The sequence below is a fragment of the Pseudopipra pipra genome, chromosome 3 (genome assembly GCF_036250125.1).
Source record: "Pseudopipra pipra isolate bDixPip1 chromosome 3, bDixPip1.hap1, whole genome shotgun sequence".
NCBI lineage: Eukaryota > Metazoa > Chordata > Aves > Passeriformes > Pipridae > Pseudopipra > Pseudopipra pipra.
Window position 1 is genome coordinate 83,028,125 of NC_087551.1, and position 20,694 is coordinate 83,048,818.

Here is a 20,694-nt window from a genome sequence, read left to right on the forward strand (position 1 = left end):
TTGTAAGACTAGTATAAATAGCATCTGAACTCTAATAAAACATCATCTATCTGTAGGCTAATCGTGCCAGCCAGAACATCTGATAACACAACTAATCAAGTGTAACGTTTCAGAACTGGGCAACAGGGTTTGGGTTTTTTTAAAACCACAAACAGGAATAGAGAAATTCTGTCCTAATCCTTACCAAGATGTTTGCATGGCATGAAAATAGATGTTTAAAAAGGATGTTCTAAATGGTCAAACTTTCACAGACATAGTTTTGTACTCAGTACTTAGAGTCCTCCAGTTGCCACATGTTCACAAAACGTTTTAGACACAGAAGGGAACATCAGTAAGTTTCTAGCCACCAGTAAACACCTGTGAAGATGTCTTTTAAGAGTGTGGTGGGGAAAGAACCACTTTGTTGACAGATTTCATATCAGCAACTGTCTTTTTCAAGTAACACCACAAGAATCATATTGAGGAAGACAAGAGCATGTATGCTAAATCTGAAAGCTAGTGTATTTTATAATCTTAAAAATCATTTTGAAAATTTACACTAGACTTCTAAAAAAAATTCACTCAAACTCCCAAAGAAGCTGGAGCTTCAGCACCTATGAATCCAGCATCTGCTTCATTCCAGTTTCCTGAACTTATTTCCAATTTTGATAGCAAAAATACAGCTTCACAGACAGCTGAATCGGTTTCACTGCAGCTGTTGAACCCACTTATGTCTAGGACTTATTGGACTTAGAATCTGAATTACTAACACAGATTATATGGGAAAGCAAGAGGCAATACAATGGAAAGATCTGAGCAAAATAATCACTAAATAATTTAAGAAAAATATGAAGTAGACCAGGATGGTCAGGGAGATGTCTGAAAATGAGAGCTGTGCCATCTCTGACCCCTTAAAAAACAAACTTTAGTAGGTATCTAACAGATGTGATAACTATTTGAAGGATACAGATTGTTCACAGAATTTTGTGCCAAGTATCTTGCAAGCTTATGCCTTAAAAATTACTGTATCCCTTGTTTATGTTCTTAATATATTTTTTCTGTATTACTTACAACCTAATTTTTCTAAAGTAACAACCAATTCTTCTCACTCATTCACTGTTGTATTTTGTCCTACTCTCTCTCTATCTCTTGTGCCCTCTTCATCAAAACCATCTAAGCAATCCTTGTGTCATTTCTTCAACAATCTTCAATTTTTTCTACATTACACACTCTCTGTATTTGACCTATTTCAACCTATGGAAGAATGAATAGTCATTTACAAGGTATATTTTAATTTTCAGCCTGTCAGCCAAGAAAACGAGGGTCTTGTGACCTGACCTAATTTTTCTGTCCATTTGTCAGTGTCCCAACAGTCATTTTGCAGCAAGACTTAAAAGTATTGAGTTCCTTCAAGCTTGGCAAAAATCAGCCTCTCTGAGGGACATTAGTACTCCTACTTACTAAACTAATAAAAGACAATCTGCACTTAACACTATCTTTCCCACAGCTCTTTCAGCAACCAGTATGCATCAATAAATTCTCTTTTTTGTTTAGCCAGCCATTTCAGAGAAGAGCTGAGCATCCTAATATAGATAAATGGAGAATATGGAATGGTGGAAGGCAGGAAATATGGAACATGAATCCATATAAAACCAAGCTTTACTACTCACACAGTAATTATTTTTCATTTTTTATCACAATGTTGTTATCCAAAGTAAAGCAATCAATTCATTTCTATCCCTTCATAGCATTGCATGGGAAGAGAAGAGATGGTAAGGCCAAATCCAAAATCCATGGAACATATATCTGAGAGTTCTGTTTGGGTTTTTTTTCCAGACCTCCATTTAATGGAACATTCCTACTATGCTGTTGGGATTTTTAAATAGTTAACATAGCATCCTCAGTAATTTGCCTGTAACTTTTTAATTTCAGTTTCCACAAAAATACCGTCAAACATGAGAAATAATTATTTTCTATTTAAGTAGCAACCCTGCTGCTTCTGCAACAATTAGTTTGATGTTTTTGATGTGTGTCTCTCAATCCAGTAAATTTGATATAACTTCTTTTTCCCCAGAAGAGTGACTACAGGTACAATCCTTGGAATAAAGGTAAAACATTACCTCTTGATATCAACTGTTTAAGATTACATGATGACTCAGTCTATTTAAATTTGCAGTTGTTACTATTTCTGTTTTCCGGACTAATTGTATGTGACAAGAAGTCTGAAGCTCTATGATGTAAATAGAGGTTGATATTCAACAATCTTTCCTTTATTGTAAATTTGACTTTTATAATCTATGACTTTATTTTCTGACAAATGCCACTATTACAAGCTTCCAGCATGTTCCATCGAAGTCTTCCTTAGCCAAGATAAAACTAATAAAAAGATTAAATTACACTAAAATAAGAACCTCTTCCAATGCTCAAAGACATTAAGAAGGTCAATCATTTGCCTTTTAGTTCTACATTATTCGATCAAATTCATTCTCCAATTATCCATTTCCATTAATTTTAAAAGCCTTTGTGCAAAAGTGACATGCTGCTTAGAGCTATAGTAAGACAATGACATTTGCTGGGTTAGCACAGGACAATAAAGCATTAATATACATAAAAACTGTCACAAAATACATGCATTTGTCACTGATGTCAATAGAAATCTCTTCAAACACCAAATCAAGCCTCAGATTTGAGACAGATATTTCTTGACACACAAGAGCTACATTTCATTGCTACATTGAACTCTTAAACACGTCATCATTGAACTCTTAAACACACATTAGCCCAAAAATCACTAATTATAGCAGTTTCAAAATGTACACAAAAGAAAGTCTATCTATAGACCAAGAAATACACTTTATTTTTAAATAGCCTCTCCTGATGAGTTGAAAAACTGTGAAAGTAAGCTGCAAAAAAACCAGCCTGCTTCCATTAACTGATATAGATTTTTTTTATTGTACTGATCACCATAGCATCAAAATGAGTCAGCAGTGTGAGTAATAAGAGTTTATAAATATTCCTTATCTATTTAGTGTATACTCCTAAAAGAATTAACTATCTGGCTTCTTCTGTTCAACATGATACACAGACATTTGCATTTCTCACTTAGATTAGCAGCTTAAAAGACATGCTGAACCCTTTACATGCTTATCAACAAGACAGCAGTCATCTTCATCCATGACAGAATAAATACGCAAAGCCTGTAATTCATTCACTGCAGAGTTCTGAATATTGCTGAATAATAGTCTTTGTTCCCTCATTTCTGCTTATTTCATACTGTTAACATATCTGAGACACAGTGTTTACTCTAAACACTTTGAAATGTGATAGTCCTAGACTATGTGTCATATGAATATTGTTCTCCCAAATCACTAAGGCAGTTATGTTTGACAGCAGATAGAATGCAGACAGAAAATCATGAAGTTGGCATAAGAACCATACAAGGCACAAATGAGCCCTTCTTGTCTGAAGCTTTGATTTCCTAATGTAATGCTTTTGAATAACACTCATTCCAAGTCAGGAATTAATTCTACATCACTGTAATCATTAAAATGCCTGTAGAGATTTCCTCAGTTACATCCCCTACATATGCAGGGAACAGAGAGGAAAGACGTTAAATACAGATCCATGGAAATACCAAGGAACTTTGTACATCTCAGAGCATGACAATGGAAGAAGCATAACCAAACTTGTCAATGGAGCAAAACTATATTTGACCAGAGTGTCACTTCATTTTTGGACAGCAATAACTAGCAGAGCTGTAGATCTGTTATAGATCTCTAAAAAATTTGGTTTGCTAGTGGAAAGGCCAGAGGGAAGACTAATTACTCAGCACCATAGGTAGTAAACAAAATGTGGTTGTTTACTAGTTCTCTCCATTTTCCTACTCTGAGCAACATTTGCTTACAGAAAACCACCCCATCTTACAGAAGCTCTACAGCTTACTGCTCCATAACAAATTCTGTGTTCTCTGATACTCTTTGCAAAAAGCTATTCAGGAGCAGGTTTATCACAGTTTCTAGATTTCTCAGGTAAAATTTTATTGCTTGGAATGTATTCATTTTAGAGAGAGACTGTTGCTTAGCTTTTGTTGTCACTTATTTTCCTCAAAGGGGAATTGGTTAAGCACATACTAAATGGTTGGCACGCAGAATTCAGAAAATTGCAAAATGGGACTAAGGGGCTGTATTGTCACGCCTTGAAGAAAATTAGACAAAATATCTAAGGCTTTAAAATTTACTGGAAGCCCAAACAAATCAATGTATTTACATTAGACAACACCAGAAAAAGGAGAGATTAATACAAGTTTTATAGATGGCAAGACCATGCCACAAAGAAATTGAGTAATTTGACAAATATCTTAAGTAGCACGTGATAGAAGGAACTGTAAAGCACTGACATGCAAATCACAATCTCTTCCTTTATACTTTCACATTTCTAATTATGTTTACTTATAAAAGCATTGGGCCTCTAAATTATGTAATTTTAGATTGCTCAAAGTCTCCTATTTATTTAAAGACGATCATTTCTGTATTATCAGTAAATATTTTATTTCTTTAGAAGTTTGCCAATGTATACAGCTCAATATTTTGAGAACACATGGAGAAAGCTTAAAACTTCATCACATCAGCAATTTCCTCAGCACTTTGCTGAATCCAACTGCACAATCATGTTGGTTCTGACATTAGATGATAATGAAATTAATACTAAATTAATAAAGAATACAGGAGGGAGGGAGAATATGAGTCTTCTGCTTCACAGCGACCTTTATAATGATCTTTTCCCAATAGTGAAAAAAAAAAGGTATTTTATTATAGACTACTACAGGTCAGAAAACTAGTTAACACTATGTTGCTTTAGGCAAAAAAGGTTACAATCTTATTAAATATTTAACAACTATTGAAGTCACTGAGAAAAAAAAATATATATCTAAATTTATCTTTTGTATTGGGCAAATTCCACTGTGCTACTAAGTCATTTCTGAAATAAGCAAAGGTCCATATATTAGCTTTTAAATTATTCCAAGTAATTGCCCCTAGAAAACCTCTACATTTTGCAACATTTCACCAGTGCAAGTAAGTGTAATTAGGTCTAACAACCAATATATTTCACAGGCTTAACTTCAAAATAGATATATCAATCATGATGGTACTTAAAAACCTAAATGACGTATATGATCCTTTAAATCCAGATGCATACATACCCAGTAACATATGCTTTAACTACTCCAAATACATTTTGATTGTCCAGTAGAAAAGACAATTTACAAATGACTATGTAGACTGATTCACAGAATCACAGAATCTGCTGAGTTGGAAGGGACCCACAAGGATCAAGTCCAACTCCTTTGAAAGATTTATTTTCTTTCACATGAAAATAAAACTATATTAAAATAAACTGCTGACATAGTTTTTAAGATCTAAAAATCACATTTTCCTCTAGTCAATCCACTATTTAAAACACCATTAAGCTCTTAGCCAAAAAAAAAAAAACAACAGCATCAAGAGATTTTTTTAACATGAACAAAAAAACATAGCTGGTAATCAGAAATTAATTGTTTCCACAGGGCTTTTTAAAGCGCAACATTTGTTGCCATCATACTGCAAATACTTCAGCACAAACAAGTGGAAAACAAAAAGTCACATTACTGTGCTTAATAATCCAAATTTACTTTTTTCTTCTCAATGCTAACTCCATTTTCCCTGTAAGGAGAAGCAGACAGAAAACACACACATTCTAAATTTAATAAAGAAACTGAAATTTCTAAAAGAAAGCTTTCAAAACTTTGAAAAAATAATAAATCAACTTTTGCCTTTAGTGCTAAAATAGTGTACCAGTTTAATGTCAAATGATCAACAGATGCCATATACTCTTTAAATACAAAACAGATTCCCCTTTTGCAATAAAGCCTTCTAAGCCCTTCCTCCTTAAGAAATTTGTAGCCTTCCATCGCAGCACTGTTTTGAACATCTAAGTCTAGGTAGCGTGTCAGTAAAAGCACCAGAAGTGCCAAATATGATAATGTAGTATAGATTAATACTTAGTGGTAAGGTTTGACCACATGTCAAAAGAGTGGTTTTACAGTTTTGTCATGTGCAGAACAAACTAAATTCATGAAACTGGCAATATGGGGGTTTTTAGCTGGACGGAGAAATCAAAATGCACACCTACAACACAAGCATTATACTGTAACCAAGTGATTTTAAATTACCACTTACTGTTTTTCTCACCTGGAAAGTTTGATTAGCATTCTCTGTAAACAATTGCAAGTCTTAAGCTACAAGACACAAACCAAAGTACAGTTCCAACTTACAGCACACTGCACTGCTGATCCACGTAATGCGACTACCGTTCAAACAGAATATTGCTCAGGCAAGTGGATAAATATTTCACACATGTATCAAATGGGAAAAAAGAATGAATTACTTGATCTTAAAATTATAAGCATTAAAAATGGTAAGCATTTTTAATACTGTCAGCTTCTTCAAAAAAATTAGGTTGAATGAACAATTCCCCTCACACCACACTATTTTAAGAAATGCTAAAGATTATTCTAATGTTTAGCATGGTTATTTTAGATTGCTTCAGACTGAGACCTTTCCATACTTTATTAACTTAATTTCTGGCTGCTTTTCTTATACATCATTTTTCATATTCTATCGTCAACGAGAAGAAAAAACAGTTTGAACTAATTCCCCCTAAAGACTTTTTATAATTTTATAAATAAAAATCTTACCTATTTTTAAATAAAATAAACTAGCAAAACAACTATATATCAATATAGTAAAGTTCTTAACGTGTGTCAGAGACAACAAAAATTGCATAACAAGAAGATATAATACATATAACAAGAAAATTGCTGTTTTCTATCATAATGAGTCAAGAAAGTAACTAGACATTCTGGATTTTATGCATTAATTCAGCTCACTAGATTTGCTGGGGGAATCAGTCAAACAGGCTAAAGAATTTCAAGAGATTTGGGGGATTTTAGGAATAGTCCATAATAGATTGCCAGAAAAAGTTACTATAGAATATACTGAAGAAGAATATTTATATATTTATATATTTATATATTTATATATTTATATATTTTTATATTTTTATATTTTTATATTTATATATTTATATATAATATAAATATATATACAAATATATATATATTTAATATTTATATATTTATTTAGAAGAAACCCTTCAACTGTAGTGAGCATTGTTGCATGGCAGACCAAAAATTAAAGCAGCCTCTAAGTATGGACTCTTGAGCACAAAACAAAGATAAGAGGGATGGTAAATGGTTTATCTAGTCCCACATTAGTAGCATCAGAGAAGACAAGAGCATAACGAAAACTAAGTCTAATCAATATATCTATCGGGTCAGCGTTTAAGATGTCATCCTACCAGGTATAGTTCTAAGACCTTTGGAAAACATCTTAATGAAAAAAAAAATCTTACCATAAAAAAATCTAACAAGGTTTCCACTTGGAAATCTCTGCAGTCAATATAGTCTATGCTTGTATTACAAGCATTTCAGATTGCCTTCACGGAAAGCTCACTGTGAATAGAAAAATACTTACAAGAAGCCAAAAACAATGCATTCTGCTATTAATAAATAAATATGCTGTTAGACAATAATTCACTAAAAAGCAGGTTAAATATTGGCATCACAAATTTCAACACTATCTTTAAAATCATTGCAGAAATACTTAAAACTACATTTCCATGAGGTAAAGGTTAATAAAGCACAAATAATAAGAATCTACAGCATCCAAATTCTAAAAAAAAAAAAAAAAGTAAACAAAAACAAACAAACAAAACATTTTAAAAGAGCAGCTGGCTCAACTAAGTGATAATAGCAGGATAAATAGCTACAGGGCAATACTGTAGGGAAGTAATAATTATCTCTATGGAATAATGATTCATATATGATTACCATCACAGAGCTTCATCTCAACTACCATTAGCATTCAATCAGCATCAGTTGCAAAGAAAAAAAAAAAAATTGGAGCTACATTTAACTATAGACTATGTACCACCACTCATTTACTTGCACAAGTGCCTTTAAATTTGAAGCTTGTAATATGGAATATGAGCAAAAAGGAAATGAAGAATTCATGGATGGTATCATCAGCACTATAATCAATGTTAACAGAAACCATACACAAATGCCTTTTCTCTATACAAGGTTTTCTATAATCAGATTCTTTCTCAAGTATCACTTATGAATACATATGTAAAAAGACTGAGAACTATTTTTATATTGTGAGGGAGAAAGGAGAAAACAGAACTGTATATACATGAACACCTCAGCACTGAAGTACTTTCCTGAAACAAGATGCATAGGAACAAAAAACAAGGGTTCCATTCAAAGTTTTCTTGCAATATAGATGAGCAAAGATATGAATAATTAGTTTCTAAAATGGTTATGTATATATTCTCATAACTTTAAAATGACTGCCTGCAAGCATGGCTCCAGTGTTCTGCTTCTGGAAGCCAACAAACAGTCCACAGCACACTCTAGCAACCTGAAACTACAAGACCAAAAGACACAAGTTTCTTATGGAAACAGTGACAAACTGTCATCATGTAAGCAGTACAACTTTAATCATATTTTATAGGTACAAGATCCGTTCAGTAAGAAATCCAAGGAGCAACATGTAAAATGGCAAAAGTTCAAGAACAGATAGCCAAGAAACATAAATCTGATCCCAGGATACCTGTGCTACAACTATACAGTTTGATGCCTGGTGAGTGCATTCAATGCATAAAAAAACCACATCAGGCCTGCTGATCTTGATTTTCCTTTATTCACAGTCCAAATAGATGAAGTAAACTTAAAGGAATGGGAACAACAAGCTGGTAGACCAATAGGTCTGCTAGGACATGCTGGCTCTTAAGTATATGACACCAATGATCTACTATTGAAAATTATTCAATTGCTGATGATGTCTGACTAAAATGCCACTTGTGCATTAAGGAGAATGCTCTAATACATGCTGTAAAAATGGCTCCCATCAAAAAGCCGTGATGGAAAACAGACTCAGAGTTTGCCCCTGATCTGCTCCCCAGTGCTGTTCCCTCTGTGGAACTCTGCTTTCTCTTTTGCTCAGATTTGCTCTTTCCAATGAGCAGCAGATGGTTTTGCAGCTTGACAAGAATTTGTGCTGACCTCAATGGGGAGGTCTGCAGAACCCTGCCTAAAGAAGAGCAAAGCAACACCAAGTCCCTAGAACTACATACACCCCTTCCCCTGTCTGTAATAGTGTCCTAAAGAAGCAACTTCAGAATTACTATCCTTAACAATGTCAATCCATAAACTACACTCCTGCAAAGGCACCGCTATTTCTCCGCAAAATTCCAAGCTATCCAGGCTCACAGTAATCCACAAGCCCTTAATGTTGCAGTTCAGATTACAGTGCTTTTATTACTAAGTTATGAAGGAATAATTTTCTACATTTCTTTGCACTACAGCAGCAACAGTTCAGAGGAGGTTAAGATGACTAATTAGGTAATAAAACCAAATTTTTATCATTATGTGTGGCAAATACTTGTCTTTTAAATAATACAAAAGCATAGAAATGTGAATTCGCAAATTTTCAACTGCAAAAGTAAAAATGGCAGATGGATGCTAATCAGTTTGAAGTTTAAATAACACGCTTGGCTCGATTCAGGGTGAAAAAAAACCAGTAACTTGCAGAATCCCTTTAGAATACTTAATCCTGAGCTAGATTTCCCACTTCCAGTAACACAAGCATATTTTTCAATATAAAAACCACAACTACAGAATATTACCCCGAATATGACCAGTGAAGCACTGGGAAGTGTGCCACTGGCTTTTTAATCAATACCACACCACCCAACAGTTCATACACAGAAAAATCCACACAGCCTAATCTATTTAAAGCTTCCAAGCTAATCTGTTAAGTGTACAGAAGAGAATAAAACCTTGTCTGAAAACTTTACTTCTGAAAGGGAGAAAAAGTATCTTTAAACAGTTCCGGAGGTTATAAAGAAAAAATTTTTATAGATATTATCTATACAGCTCATGTTTCATTTTCTTGAGCAGCACCCTTCATGGTAGCTTAGTCTTTCAATAATAACACAGCTAATCAATTATGCAGTGTGAAAATGTCTGGATTAGGAACTGACATCTTTCCTGCACTAAATGCAGATGTCTGCATGCACAAGCAACAGCTGGCAGTCAGCACTGTATAGTCAAGGCAGAGGTTTCATTATCAGCAGGGTATGTTGAGAAACACATTAATTTCATGTGTTCCTGTTTACAGGTGAAGGTATAACAGAGAGAAATCTCTCTTGATCCCAGTCCACTCATACATGAATAAAACACACAGATGTAGGATGTTGATGTTAGAATAAGCACAAGGAATGCATTCTCTCCCTCAGGAAAAAAAAAAAATCAACTCCATGGACAGCTAACTCCTCTCTCTTTGAATCATAACCACTGCATCACTCCAGCCCTAGGGAAAAAAGCAAGAGCTTTAGTCAAAAATCAGTGAAGATTGTCAAAATAAACGAGACCTACCAAATTTTTCACTGGCCCATGAAATGACATCATACTCTGAAAATGTATATATAGATGAGAGGCTCAGTAATCTAAGAACTGTTGCATTTCCTAAGGAAGCACCAAAGGCAGCACATACTCAACAAGCTTGTGTCACTTTCTGACACATAACACAACTTTTTACGTTGATCTATACAGCTACATATTTGGAGTTGATGCTTTCAATCCTCTAGGGGTAAAGCACAAGAAATTGCATCATGTCTCATTCAGAAGCAATACACCAGAGCTCTGAGCATATACAACGTGTAGAATCTACTCCATTTTTCTTGCAACAGACTTTAGAAAGATTACAGATCAGCATGTGTTTTAATGTATAAAAATATACATAAAACACACACACAGATTCTTTCTTTTTATCCAAGCAAAGAGATTTCAGATATGTTTTTTAAACAGGCCAACCACTCATGTCAGCAGTAGATGCCATCTATGAGCTATACAGTGAGGGTACAATTTATCTCACCTGACTTTACATTACACTCAGTCAGGGCTTCCTTTTTTTTTTTTTTTTTTTAAGATCAAACTTGTAAACCATGACATTTCCAGAGGCCAATTTATCTCATCCAAAACCAGACTGCTGAAACAGCTGGGAAGAATGACCCTCAGGAGATATCCATTCTCTAGAACAGCTCTATGAGCTACTGTAACTAGCTCAAACTTTATTACTCATCCTTAGACATTTGAAGATTGACAAAAGAAAAATCTAGCCCCTGTTTGCACATTCACCAATCTCAGGAATTGTACCAAAAAGAAAGTTACAATTATTCCTGGGATCCATTCAAAGCCCATATTAGTCTGCTCCAGGCAGGTGCAACCTCATCTCCTTATGCAGCAGACAAATGCTAAGCCATTTCAAAACTGAACATAATTTCAAAATCTTAAAAATGCAAATAAAATATCAGTTAAGTTAGGCAGCAATTTTATCCATATTCACTATATTTATTCTTTATGTTTATCTATGTTTCACTCAGAGCTATATATTCATAAACATGCTCATAGGAGCAATGCAAAGTCAAAGCAGATGCTTAACTTGATGAGAAGAGGCCTCTGGTGGCAGTTGTGAAGTACAGTTCATAGTTCTAGGAAATATGGATTTTATAGAAAAAGCTACAGAAAACAGATTAAGCAGTTAGGTTTGCCATGAAAACTCTGACATTTGACTCCTCACCTCCAAAGCACTAACAATTTCAACCTACCCTTCTGCACGTCTACAGCAGTTGTCAAATTAGTCTTAAAGCTGCATATATTTCCAGCTAAGACTAAAAAAACAGCCTTTACTGATCATAAAGGACAACCCCTCCCAGCAGTAAAACAGAGAGACGTGTTTTTATAGCAAAACCCAAAGTCCTGCTCTCCAACACCACACAGACTCCCATCAGCCAAGGACCATGCATCCCAGCACCAGTAGAAGAGCAATAAGGTTGCAGTGTAACACATGCACCATCCTTTTCCTCTGCATCCAACACAACAAAGAGACATTGGACGTATTTCAAATACAGACATACAAGATAAAACAAAAATGTTTATGGAGGCTGACACAAGTAATAGCCTGAGGCAAAGGACAGCCTGTAACAGGTTATAATTTGCCTATAGGTTGGGCTGGAGTAAAAGCAATTCCATTTGCATTTAAGAGCCCGCAAAGAGAACATAAGCAGACCAACGGACAGCTGAGGACTTCCTCTGGCACAGTCAACTTTTCAACTGCTCTCTTGGCCCCTGACACTGGCATCTCAGGAAGGGAATAACAAATCCCATCACACAAACTGACCCTTGTAAGCCACTGTCAACTGCAACAGCTGACACAAGCAATTCCTCTTGGGATGAGGCAACAACAAGCACCTAGAACTGTAGTTTCCAGCCTTCTGTTTACATTGGCAATTACCTTAAAAGTTGTCCAGAATGCAAATTAAGTTAAAAAGTTTTCAGTGTTGCATAATGTAACCAACTAATGCACAAATGCAAACCACTAATTATTTTCAGCTGAGCAAAACAGACGAGATCTACAGAAGAAGAGAATTTAACATTTCTCCCATCAGACTGACCAGTCTGCAGCCAAACTAACATAAGAGCAATGCTAAAAACATTTACTATTTGGCATTTATTATAATAAACAGTTGAACTGCCTAGCCAGTGTGTACTGTACTTTTCTTGAAACAACCCTCTTAATGGTAAACAGATTTAAAGCCACAGGTCCATCTGTTCCATCTTTTAAAGGGATAGAGCACCTCTCCCATGAGGATAGACTAAGAGAATTGGGATTGTTCAAGTCTGAGAAAGAGAAGGCTTCGTGGTGACCAAATTGTGGCCTTCCAGTACCTACAGGGAGTGTACAAGAAAGATGGAGAGAGACTTTTTACAAGGGCATGTACTGATAGGACAAGGGGGAATGGCTTCACGCTGAAAGAGAGTAGATTTAGATTAGATAACAGAAAAAATCTTCACTGTGAGAGTGGTGAGTCACTGGAAGAGGTTGCACAGAGATGTTGTGGATGCCCCATCCCTGGAAGTGTTCAAAGCCATGCTGGATGGGGCTCTGAGCAACCTGGTCTAGCAAAAGGTGTCCCTGTCCACGGCAGAGGGGTTGAAACTACATATCTTTAAAGTCCATTCTGACCCAAAGCACTCTGACTCTGTGATCTTTTTACTTACGCTACAGCTACCTTAAAAGATGTCTAGAATGGAACAGGAGCTGAAAATCTTCATGAAGCATCTATTTTTAAAGAACATATTTGCAAAATATTGTACAGCTAAAGTTCTGTACTTCCTATGCACAGCTCCATTTTTTCCTGACAGCATTTCAGTGCAGTTTTAACCAAACAAAACAGACTTAACTGCTAATTCAAAGAGATGCTTTGTTTTTAAAGAATGACAACTCAAATCTTTAAAGAAGGAAAAAAAAAAAAGCTAAAAAAATTGAATTATTTTACTTTTCCAGAAGAGGTTGTAAAGGATTTATTACAGTCAAAGTTTCTCTTCATATTGATGACTAAATCAACACATCTCATTTTTTACAGCTAGAAAGTACATCCGGGTAACATGAAACACACTTCAAACAAACATGGAAAACACTTCAACTGAGAAGAGCAAATTTATATGAAGCAACTCATAGCTATACATGCAAGTACACAACTTGTTATACATCCACAACCGGGCAGCAGGACACTGTCGATCGCAGATTTCCAACATGGATCTTTCCTCCCATAATCTGCTCCTCCCAGTCCCTCAGGTAATTTTAACTGTGGAGAAATACAAGGTTTGCCACAGAGTAGCAGATCAATGGCTCATCTTTCCCTTTTTCCACACTTAATATGTTTATGCTTTACCTGACCAAAAGCAAGGCCCTTACTGAGCAACCACAGAATAACAAAACACTTGTCTACACAATTAAGGCATTCCAAGTACATAGAGAAAGTCAGATAAGGAGGTGTGCATGACCTGCCCCATTTAAATATCTCTACAATCTGAGTTAGCTGTAGATATGATACCATTATGCCTTAAATTAGAAACTGCAGGCAGAGAAAGTACTTGATGGAATCACACACCTTTTTCAATCCCATGGCTCTTCTCATCCCTATGGTTATCTTAACTCAGTACACTACAGTTACTAGGCCTGAGTTAACAAAGCTGCAGACATCTGTCAGTTTTCTGAGTGATTTGTTCAGCAGCACAAAACGAGCTAGTGTACAGAGACTGAATAAGGACCCAACAAGTTGATAGCCAGGGTCCTGTAGGAAGCTCACAGCTCTAGCGTGCTAACCACACACCTTGTCCAAGTTTACACCAAGGGAGCCATTACTGCAAGCTGAGGCATAAACCTTTGGCTATGCTTTAATTGTTAATGCTGTAAATAATGCAGAAAGAAAAGCACCTGCAGAACCTTTCAGAGCATTACAGTCCAAAAGCACATTCATCAGCATTGGTACTGCTGGATGGCACTCAGGTAGTAGTTCTTCTCTGATTTCTCAAGTAGCTTGACAAAACATGGTTTCATGGAAGAGACATAAGAATAATTTTCATGACTAACAATACTAACATTTAATTTGCAGAATCTAAGTTTATTAATGTATTTGTAATGTTAAAAGTACCTCACCAAACAGTTAGGTGAAAAATGAAGGAAAAAGATTACAGAAACTGAAAATAATGTCCAAATTGCTAAATCAGGACAATGTGAAAAAAGATAATCATTGAGAGAGGAGAAATCAAGTTTTCCCCAATAAAGTTCTCTTCTAATGGCCTCAAATTTCTTTGCTGGGTTTTAGTGTGGGTTCGTTTTTTTTTTAATTTTGACAAATGACACTTTTAAAAGTGTGCCTTTGGATTCTTACTTACATTTACAAAAACATTTGGAAAATACTTTCCCTTCCATTTAATTCAAGGTCTTTCCTCCCAAAAGCTCTTAGCTACTGAAGAGAAAACAGTATGGAAGAGGGAAGAAAGAGGTAAGCAGACCAAGGTATGTGTAAGTACAATAACCATTTCCCATGGTTTCGCAGTATATGGGAATTCAAATTCCAGTTTCAGCTGCCCAGTGTTTTGAAAGAAATGCTTTGCAAAATCAAAGACTTCCACAAGAAGACAAGGACTTCACAATACCCATGAATTTCAAACTAGATAGTCTGAGAATGCTGTCTTTTCTCCCAAACCCAAGTATTCACATATCCTAAATCAAAACATTTATTTCTAGAAATACAGACAAACAAAACCAAGGCACATTATTGCACACCTAAAACTAGATAAAGGTCTTAGACTAAAACAGCAGGAAAAAAAGATAAAGATTTCTCCTGATCTTTTCAGACCTAAAGACAGCAAAGATAACACAGAGAGTCAGAAATCATGGAAAAGAAGTTTTCAAGTAGAAGTCTGATTAAATCCTGCCCTCTGTTTCAATGCAAAGAACATGAATTCTGACAATATTTTGAATCCTGAAACAATGTTTGGTCCATGTAACGTGCATTTACGCTGCATATATGATATAGAACAATACATATAATACAAAGCAAAAAAATGTAGGTCTTTAAAAAAAGCTTAGGTTTGTTGTGGTTTTAAATTAACGTGCACCATTTTCTTACCTTGCAAATGGTCTCTGTATCCCAGGGTAAGATGGTCCTCAGATCAATAACTTCACAGGACACACCAAGTTTTTCTTGAGCCATTGCTGCCACCTCTTTGATCACATGTACCTGAAAAAGCAATATTTATCACCAAATAAACATGTAAATTCTGTTTAAGTTGTTCTAAATTATGCATATTCAAGCAGTGATTATATCATCTGCATGTTGAGCAGAGACCTTTCTCTTCAGTAAAAACCATTTGTTACTCAGTTCATTCTTATTTACTACTTATATTATTCCTAGTATTTTAGCATCACTTCAAAAACTAACTTCACCAAAGAATCACTGAGAACAAAACTCGTGCTTTCTAGAAAAGTATCTTTCAGTGAAGAGTATCAGGCCTCACTGTTTTATATTTGTAGTTAGTTTGAATAAGTTTCAGAAGTTTTTTATTAGGGCTGTAACTAAGCTAAGACCCAAATACTTCAGAGTAATGCATTTTGATGTAGCAGTCACAAGCAATCCTCCAGGAAGCATTACGTACATTCAAAAATTCTACACTGCACTGTATTTGATCTCAGCCACAAAGCGGAGAGACGGTTCCAGTAGTCCCAGTAACTACACTTATTACAACACTGAAACAGATAACTGGCTGATCATCTCCAAAGCATTATCTTACAAACGGCTAGGAGAGAAAGTAAACACCACATAAAGTTACCTGTAAATATCCAGTCCTGACCCCCACAATCACAGGCTATGGGCATTAGTATGATAATATAACAATTTACTGGTCTTCCAGCAAATAGTTTAATACCACCATAACAAACATTGCATTATCTGATTACTGTAATTAACACTTTACTAAAACAAAAAAGTATTCCCCTCTAGCAAGAGGTTATTACTGAACCAGAATACAGATTATTCACCCTCCACCAGTCAAGGAATCTATTCAGTAGCATATGTAACTGCGTCACAGTAAATGTCAAACAATCCACATCTATTACCATCCTTTTCATAAGGTATAAGAGTGGAAATGAAAGCAATACTACATACTTTCAAAATTGTATCTTGACATTATGTTATAAAACACTTAAAATGTGTTTCAAGCACTGGCTTCCCTAAAACAAATATTCGCAAGCAAATGCTCCAACATGGAAAATAACAACTGTTACGACAATAACTCAGATAATCCTCCACAAATATCTCAGCACGAAGTATTTACTTATGAGATATGAAGATAAAATATTTCTAGATACGATGCTGCCAATAAACTCTGTTTTGGACTGTGGCAGATGACCTCGATCAAGCAATTTCTAGACATAGTAAGGGGTTGGAGGCCAAACACCATCCCCAACAAGCAATTTGGATAAGGTCATCTTGATCTTGAAGGCAACAGAATTTAACAACATCGACATGGTCAGGCCATGTCAGTTGCCTGAGGGTCAGAGAGCATTAATAAATTCTACACGGGGTAAAAAATATACACAGAAACAAGATGATTAAGGATTTAAACACACAACTACATCATGCAAATATGAACAGCTAAACACCAAAGAACTGTTTTAAAAGGTATATCAATAGAAGCATTGTAATAATAGAAAGGAAATATAGCTTGCAGTATTTTTGTTTAAACTTCTAATACATCTGTAGCTGTAAGAAGAATGTTTGAGAATGTTCAATATGCCACATGGGATGGATATTTTTGCCATTTTTCTGATGTAAAAGGGAAAACACTTACCTAGTTCACAGAGGATAAGGATTAGCTAAAGACAATAAAAGACTGAGCATAACTGGAGAGGAACTAAAAGCCTTTGCTGTCCTTCATTAGCATCACCCAGGAAAGCTTGCGTAAGGGAACCCCACTGGAGCAGCAGCCAAGCAACTCCCTTATGTTCAAAAACATAGGAGAAGTTACCAGTGAGTATGTGCAATCACTCTGCCTACTGACTGTAAGTGTAGGATTGGTAGCACAATTAGCAATCAAAGTTTAGGTACACAACCCACAAACATTCTCTGCACAAACTCACTGAACATATTTGACCTGCATAACCCTGGCACATCCAGAACATGCTGGATTTACTGCATATGTGTGAAACATCTGTCCCTATGCTGTATTACACAGCCACACTCATGGTTTGGTCAGCTCCTAAATCTGTATTAGGGCTGCACATCTGCCCTATAACTATTCACATCAAAAGAAATGCCTGTCCTAACTTTTTCCAAGCACCAAAGTACAGAGGTTTCTTGAAGGGTGTTACTCCAAGTCCTCTCTGCACTACTGCCTATGGCGTAAATCAAGGATATTATTAAATCTCCACAGCCAGCTTCCAAACCACTACTTCATCAATATCCAATTGAGAGAAATGATACAAGTAAAGATATTTAAGAAGTCCACAATTTAATACTAGTGCAAAGTATCAGAAGCTAATAGGAATAACCACAGATATAAAGAAGATCAAGTAGTCTGAGGACAAGGAAACTACCACAGAAAAGCACGGAAGATTACAAATTTCAAACAAAAGCCAAACAAAAACCAAACAACAAAGAAACTGATGACAACAAGAAGGCACAACCCCAGAGATCAATTCAATATTCTTGTGATGAAAGTTTAACGCTCTTGCCTCTAAAAGCTTCTCAAATACAATCAGGCCAAGAAAATAGCAAATTCTAGAAATTCCAAACTATACTGAAGTTTCTCTTTTCTATATTTCTAGAAAATGAAGGTGTATTTTCTTACCAGATTTTTCAATATTTGCACATCTTAATTTGGCAATGTTTGTATGAGTCCAATCATGTTCCTGAACAGCTTTGAAATGTAACTGTTAGAATCAAAACTATAGCAATCCCTATTTGTATTACATGTTCAGTGAATTTTTAACTCTGTGTAAAGGGAACCCCAGACTGCACTTTTTTAAATCTTGCAGTAAAAATCTATACTTTTCTTTCGGCATACTATTTTGAACTTTCCTTTCCCATCACCTTCCTCAGAGTCACATCTCACTGCCCCATTCTTAAATCTGTCACTTTCATAATCATAGACAAATCATTAACCTCCTGCACAGGCTCTCTTCCACATTTCCAGAGTCATCTTCAAGCAAAAATGACTAATAACTTGCACAATAAAAAGCAGGTTTCATAATTACAAACACTGATAAACGTTTATTCAAGCATACAGTGGTGGAAGATCCATGCAGTTTATTGTCTGGCAGGTGAGCTTGAATTCAAACATCACCTGACCCATGGCCTAGGCTTTGCTGGGTGACAAATAGCTTGTAAGAGCGTTACCAACCTGTGTGCCCCAAGCAACCATTGTCACATCACTGCCCGTCTGCAGCACCTCAGCTTGAGACAGTGGAATGTTGTAGGGCTCCACAGGAACTTGTTCCACTGAATAAATTTTTTTAAAAAGAGGAAAATAAACATTAGATTCCTCTAGTGTTCAATATTACCCCATAAAAACATACACTAAAAATTTTCTTCAGTGTTACTGCCATCTAAAAAAATAGATCAAAATAACATTAAGTATTAGCATTCATTTCAAAGGTTTAGCTGTAATTCAAATTATTTTTAATTACACTGTTAAAAATACATTCACTGTAGAGTTTAATTCATGTTATATACCACAATAAGATGCATATATATATATATACACAAACAAAAGACAGTAATAAGTCCTGGTGTATAACAAGTCAAAATATCCGCATCAGATTTGGAGATGGACACTGCTACTTTTGATAAAAAAATGTCAAATAACCAGTGTGGTAAATTCTAATAATCATCAAGACAGTCTTGAAATTATACTTCAATACTCAGACAAGAAGGAACAAAGGAACAGCTGTGCCAGCACCCTCCTGATATCTGCCAAGAACAATGCTCCACATTTTTAAGTTAAAATTTAGGGGAAAATTTTCAGAACCTACACAAAAAGGGTCAGCAAAAACTTCTCATTATAGCAATTTTAAATTAGTCAAAACATTTTTGCTTTAAAAACAGGTTATCTATTCACCAAAAATAGACCAAAATTAGAGAGAGTAGACAAAAATTAGGCATCTTGTCTTCTCTATGAAATAGGAATTATTTTTTTCTTTAATTACAGCAGATGATTTTTTTTTTCCTTGTCAGTAACAATATATAAATATCACATATTTCAGAGAGCACAGAAGGGCTGAGGTATGAAGTGACCTCTGGAGATCACCTAGGCCAAGTCCTCTGCTCAGAGCAACAGCAGCGGTCATTCAGGGCCACGTCCAGTTAGGTTTTGAGTATTTCCATGGGCAGAGACTTCTTCTCTGGGCAGCCTGTTCCTGTATTTGATCACCCTCACAGTAAAAATGTTTTTGTCTATGCTTACGTTAGAGATATCTCACTTTACCTGAACAGGCACAGAAGGGACATACATATTAACTAAATCAATCTTTCTAAAAATATAACAGGAAATTCTTCTTCAGCATAATTCAACAACATATGTTCATTTAATCAAAGGAAAAAAATTTTAAAATGTATTTTAAACACAAGGTGCTTTTCAATATAGCAAAAAACCAGATCTATTTGCAAACAATTTTAATGTACTAAAATATCAGTGTCTTTCTGCATTAATTTCTTTGAATAACAAGTGGCTAAATGAATATAGGGCTGGGAAAGAAAGAGAAGAAAGGCACATCTAGCCCTTGCTCACTGCATTTTACTGGTTGACAGTAAACCAAACCAGATTTCTATGGATTTTGCACATGGTAAAACCCCAGGCAAAAGAAAGAGGTTCTGAAAGATAACAAAACCCACGACTGTACTAATTGGCTTTGCATAACTGTCTTTGTCATGAGATGGTCATCTACATGAAACCTGGAGAACAAGAAACTTAAAAATATGTGATGGGACCCTTGAATGGAAACCCAGGCAACTGACATGAAGGAGAAGGTTTTGAAGTCAGTGGGATGCACGAGAGGAAGAACTGGAAGGTGTACATGATACAAAAAAGAGCTTTTTCTCTGTGTAATGGTTCTATCCACTCAGGAAAATTAAATATAACATAAAATTACACAAATTAACGAGTTTCTTATGATAGCTAAACCGTTCTGCAACAAGATGTCCATT

The 20,694-nt window shown here is 35.4% G+C and overlaps 1 protein-coding gene across 6 annotated transcripts in view; it reads right to left on the reverse strand.

The window, feature by feature from the left end:
* BCKDHB (branched chain keto acid dehydrogenase E1 subunit beta) overlaps window positions 1–20,694 on the reverse strand; it is a 114,914-nt gene that overhangs the window by 60,944 nt on the left and 33,276 nt on the right. For 4 of the 6 annotated variants that reach the window (XR_010429381.1, XM_064650068.1, XM_064650066.1 and 1 more), the window contains exons 7-8: window positions 18,893–18,990; window positions 15,622–15,732 (exon numbers count right to left, since the gene is read on the reverse strand). Coding sequence is in view for 5 of the 6 variants with exons in the window: in XM_064650068.1 (XP_064506138.1) it covers window positions 15,622–15,732; window positions 18,893–18,990 (209 nt within the window). In the remaining variant the exon portion in view is untranslated. Of the gene's footprint in view, window positions 1–9,917; window positions 10,452–13,626; window positions 13,789–15,621; window positions 15,733–18,892; window positions 18,991–20,694 lie in introns of those variants that run through there. The other 2 variants (XM_064650070.1, XM_064650067.1) reach the window with 2 other exon arrangements.